At 45.8% G+C, this 6,533-nt stretch overlaps 1 protein-coding gene across 1 annotated transcript; it reads left to right on the top strand.

Moving 5' to 3' along the window:
* Positions 1-1,958: 1,958 nt before the first annotated feature.
* On the top strand, positions 1,959-3,677 carry LOC136472772 (anthranilate O-methyltransferase 2-like). The gene is made up of 3 exons (XM_066470478.1): positions 1,959-2,105; positions 2,236-2,940; positions 3,054-3,677. Exons 1-3 carry the CDS (start codon positions 2,031-2,033, stop codon positions 3,444-3,446), a joined length of 1,173 nt encoding a protein of 390 aa, XP_066326575.1. The 5' UTR covers positions 1,959-2,030; the 3' UTR covers positions 3,447-3,677.
* Positions 3,678-6,533: the final 2,856 nt, after the last annotated feature.

Consider the following 6,533-nt stretch of genomic DNA (forward strand, 5'->3'; position numbering starts at 1 on the left):
CCAGGTTTCAATAAGAATATGTTTCTGATCAAACTTACATTAACAACTTGATAGTAGAAAATTTATCTTAGAGAAAATCAACAGTTGAAAGGTCCATAATAATTATTTTTATAAAAAAAAGTCAATGGAAAAAAATCACCTAAGAGGGTCAGGGATGCAAAAGAAAAAACAAAAGAAATCATAAATAAAGAAATCGGACGGAAGGCCAACAAAAAGAATCAAACGATGAAGATGAGTTCATGCGTGTCTGTCGAACCTTGGCCTTGGGGCTGCTCACGTCAGGCGGGCGCGCCAAGGAGGAGGGAGAGCGACGGCCGGCCGCCGCCGGCGGCGCCGCGCGACAGCGAGGGCTGGTAAAATCTGATAGGGGATGTTGTCGGAGGCGAACTCGTACACGATGCTGGTCCGCCTCTGCGCTAGGCAAGGGCGCAGGAGCCGCTCGTGTCTGGCGGGGGTGTCGGGGAGGAGAGAGGACCGACGGCCTCTGACCGGCCTCTCGTGCGACGGTGGCGGCAGGCGATGGCGGCGGCGCCGAGCAAGGGCATGGGAGTGGCAGCGCCGGCTCGGGCTACGGCGACTACAGGTGCACGACAGCCTCGTGTACCCCTTCGGCGTGGGGGCTGGGGTTCGTGCGTGGGCTGTTGCGTGGGAGAGGGAGGGGGCCGCAATTACAATACTAACCTTTCACTCATAAATTTATTAGCGCTAATTAATTGCTTAGGAACCAAGAGGAACCGAGAAGTACCCCACCACTGTAAAAGAGTTCTAAAAAAACATGTTGTTGAGGTGTTTTTAGGCGTTGTTCACCGTTTAGTGAAAAAACACGTCCACTATCCATGCATCTAAAATTCCAAGAAGCTGATGAGAGCCTTTGCTACTGTTCAATATGTATACCTATCATTCAATATATACTGTTACTGGTGTTTGCGGGGGATTTTTTTTAGAAACCACACAGCTGTTCATCAGTCTTTTTTTTTTCTTTTCTATAGAAATGTGCATGTACGTTGTAACATAATTTACTTATTTCATCACATGTCACCGTACCTAGACGATTTGCGGCTTGGAGATTTGTCCAACAATCGTGTCATTTGTTTCAATACATATTGGAACTGCTACGCCAGCCCAAATCATGATCTTCACCAACTTAGATTTGGTTCTCTCGCGAAAACCCGGAGGAAGAGTGGCCTCTGGCCTTGCATTTCTCTCCCTGTCTATCTTAGGATTCGTTAATTCTCTTTCTCGATGGGATGGGGAATGGATGTAATACCTGCTCTTGATGCGTGTGCTTAGAATCATACTTTGTACCGTTGCTATATATGGTTTGTGAGCCCGGGCCAATAAGGGATCGTAGAGAGGGACGTATAAGGGCATTATGGCAAGTAAAGAAAATGCACTTGAAAAAAAAATCGCTTCTCTGTTTAACATCTGCATCACACCACCACTTTATCTTATTATAAGTGGTTCAGATTGATCGCCCGATTATGGTCAGTCCTAAAGGACCAATGCCATTTCCTGTTCACACACGGCTCGTCAACGCGTTGCGACATGTACATTTACTATACGACGGCAAGGAACTGCACATTAAACACGCCTGTGTGGATTCTATTGATCGTCATATATAAAATATTTTTTGAGTTTGTGACTAATATGCACATGCTGGTGAATATATGATAATGATATGATTGGGTTGGAACTGAGACACCACCAACGTCCAACGAGAAAGAGGTCCAGGTGATTAATGGAAGGCATGACGAAGCTGCGTCTGTGATTTGAACGCCAGACACGTAGGATGGACACCGGGAGAGAAAAGCTAAACCCTAAAGCAACGTCAGTTTGGGTTGGTTAAGTGCAGCAGATCAGTGTTAATATTCAGCTTGTGCTCATGAGTGCTGATTGGCAGGCTGGGCCTATAAATTGAGAAGCCCCCTCCCTCTCCTGCTCTGCAATGCAAACTACCACAGCAGAGTGATAAGCAAGCAAGCTTCTCACTCATCAGAAAACAGCACCTGGCGTTAGTGAAGCTAGTAGCCATGAAGGTAGAGCGCGACCTCCACATGAGCCGGGGCGACGGCGAGGACAGCTACGCCTCCAACTCCAGGCTTCAGGTACTGTACCTGTGCTTCTTCTTCTACATCATGCATGTCTCTGCCGATCTGCTCATGTTGCATCCGCATGACTGAGGACCTGTATGCATATGCATGTTCGTCTCAACACTCGCTTATACATGTTCCTCAGGAGAAGTCCATACTGAAGACGAGGCCGGTGCTACACAAGGCCGTGGCGGCGGCGCACGCGTCGTCGCTCTCCTCCAGCGGCGGTGCCATGGTCGTCGCGGACCTCGGCTGCTCGTCGGGGCCCAACACGCTGCTCGTCGTCTCCGAGGTGCTCGGAGCGGTCGCCGACCGCCGAGAGGATCTGGCGATGGCCGCCGCCGGCTGCAGCCAGCCCCCGGCGACGCATGTGCAGTTCTTCCTGAACGACCTGCCCGGGAACGACTTCAACCTCGTGTTCCAGTCGCTGGAGCTGTTCAAGAAGCTGGCCGTCAAGGACAAGGGAGACGCGCTGCCGCCGTACTACGTCGCCGGGCTGCCAGGCTCCTTCTACACCCGGCTGTTCCCGGACCGCTGCGTGCACCTCTTCCACTCCTCCTACTGCCTCATGTGGCGCTCCAAGGTCCCCGACGAGCTCGCGGGAGGCGCTGTCCTCAACGAGGGCAACATGTACATCTGGGAGACCACGCCGCCGGCGGTGGTGGCGCTGTACCGGAGGCAGTTCCAGGAGGACTTCTCGCTGTTCCTCAGGCTGCGCCACAGGGAGCTCGTGTCCGGTGGCCAGATGGTGCTGGCGTTCCTCGGCAGGAAGAACAAGGACGTGCTCCGTGGCGAGGTCAGCTACATGTGGGGCCTCCTCGGGCAGGCTCTTCAGTCCCTCGTCAAAGAGGTCTGCTCTGTTTTCTTCTCCTGTCTTGTGCAACATCATCCATCAAAGGAAATCCTGAACTGAACCGATGAACCCTAGCTAGCTGATGTATTGCATTTGCCACCATGGCACAGGGCCGTGTGGAGAAGGAGAAACTGGACTCCTTCAACCTGCCGTTCTACGCCCCGTCGGTGGACGAAGTGAGGGACGTGATTAGGCAGAGCCAGGCATTCGACATCACCCACATCCAGCTCTTTGAGTCCAATTGGGATCCGCACGACGATACGGAGGACGACGGCGACCTCGTGCTCGATGACGTCCAGAGCGGCGTCAACGTCGCTAAGTCCATCAGGGCCGTGATCGGGCCCCTCATCGCGCATCACTTCGGCGAGCACGTACAAGACGATCTCTTCGAGCTGTATGCCAAGAACGTCGCAGTGCACCTCCAGGAAGTGAAGACCAAGTACCCTGTCATCGTCGTTTCCCTGAAGGCGATTAGTTGTGCAACAAAGAACCAAGCCAGCTAGTGACATGTATTATTCAGGTTTCAAGCAAGGCCTGTTTATGAAGAATCTGGCGTCAAGTTAGTTATTACTAGTAGTACTATATGCATGGAGAAGGAGAAACTGTTGTAGTATGGAGGTCCAATGTTTCCACAAGGCGATCTGGTTAAATATGTACTGTAATGGTAATGGTAAATGGAAATCGAACGTAAGCAGATTGTTTGCATAAAGGGAAGATATATTACTCCCTCTATCCTAGAATGTAAGGATTCAGAGTTTAAAAGTGTTTCATATAAGGCATTCTGGGCTGTAAATCCTAGACCACGGGCCTGGTCTGAGCCTGCTGGATTTTGGTCCGCTCATAAGCCTTAATGGACAGGGCGGCACAGATCCTGTTGTCTAGAAAAAAAATTTTGGTCCAAACCTAGCACGAAATATTTATCTTACCTATTTTACATTGTAAATTGTGTTCCCCTCCTGGCCAAAAAAATCAGGCTTGACTCATCTAATGGGATTAGAACTTGAAAGTAATTTTCCATAATCATAGTTTCATTTGTTACAATATTTTTTTTTCGCTAACATGCAACTTGCCTTTGTTGCAATAAAGGATCATAGAAACTATTTTTCACCATGAATTTTTTCCCTTGTAGAGACCATGCAGAGTCAATGAACTTCTTATTTTGAAATTTACATCTCAGTTTATTACACCAAAGTTCTATAAAGCCCCATCACAAAGCCCCTGACCTAGTGCCTCTATAGCAAAGCAGTCACCTCCTAATAATTCCTATATATGGGCAAGGGGCGTCGAGAAAAAGAGCAGTACACGATCGAAACACCATTGATTACGCATCTGTTGACTCCTACATGGACATGGTCGACTAGAATAGCTAGGCCGGCTCATGTCAGCGACTCAGCGTGATTATCCCTTTCTAATAGCTCATCACACTTGGCGGGCTCCCGGTGGCATCTAGCTGAGTCAGAGCGGCCTCAATCATGTGCTTCATTTGAATACGATTTGCTTCAGGAGTCACCCACATATTATTATTCATGAAAAGAATCTCAGCTAACCACACACACTAATCATGTGCAACAATTCGAGCACGTGCAGTTTGTGCCTGGCATGGGACGACAATCTGTCGCTGACAACGATGTGGAAAATAATGGGATACTGACGGGATCGGATCTCTCTCTGTGTGTGTGTGTTGAATGTTTTTTTTACCTCTGTTGTTTCGAATGATTTGACAGTGAGTGAAACATTATATTAGTCGTTTGCACGACCGCGTGGACGCCGCGTGTAATGTACGTACTGAGAGAGAGAGAGACAAATAAACACGACAGACGACAGCAGCAGGAGTAATAATGGGATACTGACGGGATCACTATTAAAAAACGATTTATAGCAACACTATCCTTTTCTTGTTCCTACAAATAGTTACCAAATAAGCCGCATTTACAAATGAATTTGTAGGGGCGATCGGTGTTATCAGTCGTCTCTATAAATCGGATTTGTAGGGACGACTCAATATTGAAGTGCCCCTTCAAATAGACGCCAAGTATTAAAAATTAAGCACTAAAATTCAAATTTTATAAACGACATCGGATGGAGAAACAACGAAAATGAAAGTTGCAGATCTCGAAAAGTTATGAAACTTTGTAGTTGACAAGTTTTTTATTTGAAATCATCTTGTCAAGGAAAACTATGTTTGAATTTCCAAAAAATTGAAATTTGAATTTTTTAAACGACCTCGGATGGACAAACAATAAAAATGAAAGTTGTCGATCTTGAAAAGTTATGAAACTGTGTAGTCGACGACTTTTTGATTTGAAATCATCTCGTGAAGGAAAACTATGTTTGAATTTCTAAAAATTTGAAATTTGAATTTTTTAAACGACCTCAGATGGATAAACAGTAAAAATAAAAGTTGTAGATCTTGAAAAGTTATGAAACTTTGTAGTCGATAACTTTCTCGTTTCAAATCATCTTGTCATGGAAAACCACGTTCGAATTTCTCAAATTTGAAATTCAAATTTTATAAGTGACCTCAGATGGAGAAACTACGAAAATAAAAGTTCTAGATCTCAAAAAGTTATAAAACTTTGTAGTTGACAACTTTTTTATTTGAATTAGTTTAGGGCCTCAAATAATCAATTTATGCTCAATTTTGTATAATACGTGGGGAACCAAAATGAAATATAGACATAAGTGATCGTGAGATGCAGTGGTAGAGGAGTTTACACGTAAGCGAAATGCTGCAATGATAGAGTGGGTGTGTGTGGCTGCTCATGGGGATCACCTCGGATTAAAAAAATGCTATTTTTGTCTCTTTTTCGTGATTTCTGGAAATTGATTCGTAGGGCGGTTCAATATTCAGCTACCCATATAAATCGATTTGTAGGAACAATCTAAGAACCGTCTCTATAAATTAGCGATTTGTAGCCATCCAATGGCTGATAAAACCATCGGTACAGAGAGTTACGAGCCACACCTAACAATCATTTTTTAGGTAGTGGATCGGATCTGATCGATGGGATCCAGACCGTACAAGCGTTTCCATCGTCCGGCCGGGCACTGCACGGCTTTCGTGTGCGTACAGTACGTGTTCGTGTGGCGGACTAATAGAGTAATAGCTCATTGATTTCGCCGGGCGATCGAGCTGAGGCCGCGTCATTTTGCTGGCGTTGCAGCGGTGACGACGGCATCTGCGTCACTACCAGAAACGTCGAATTTACCGAGTGTTTTTATGTTTGCTGAGTGTATTCTTTTGACACTCGGTAAACAAGTTCTTTGTCGCGTGCTACTCTAAAAACACATGGCAAAAAAAACACTTGATAAAGAGGAGGTTTGCCGAGTGTAAAAAAAAACACTCGGCAAAGATGGGGTTTGCCGAGTTTTTTTTTTTTTTGACATTCGGCAAAGAAGTAAAATCTTTTTTCTGAGAAATAAGGAGAAGAAAAAAATGAAAAAAAAACTTTGCCGAGTGCCCAGATCTAGGACACTCGGCAAAGAAAAAAAAAATCTTTTTTCTAGAAATGGAGAAGAAAAAAATAAAAAAAAACTTTGTCGAGTGCCCAGATCTAGGACACTCGGCAAAGAAATAAAATCTTTTTTCT

Source organism: Miscanthus floridulus, chromosome 8 (assembly GCF_019320115.1).
Source record: "Miscanthus floridulus cultivar M001 chromosome 8, ASM1932011v1, whole genome shotgun sequence".
Lineage (NCBI taxonomy): Eukaryota > Viridiplantae > Streptophyta > Magnoliopsida > Poales > Poaceae > Miscanthus > Miscanthus floridulus.

What these genes read in the sequence shown, in the direction of transcription:
- LOC136472772 (XM_066470478.1), top strand. Translation starts at nt 2,031, where the DNA reads ATGAAGGTAGAGCGCGACCTCCACATGAGCCGGGGCGACGGCGAGGAC. An exon ending in CCTCCAACTCCAGGCTTCAG is followed by an intron (nt 2,106 to 2,235) that starts GTACTGTACCTG and finishes CATGTTCCTCAG; the next exon opens with GAGAAGTCCATACTGAAGAC. An exon ending in TTCAGTCCCTCGTCAAAGAG is followed by an intron (nt 2,941 to 3,053) that starts GTCTGCTCTGTT and finishes ACCATGGCACAG; the next exon opens with GGCCGTGTGGAGAAGGAGAA.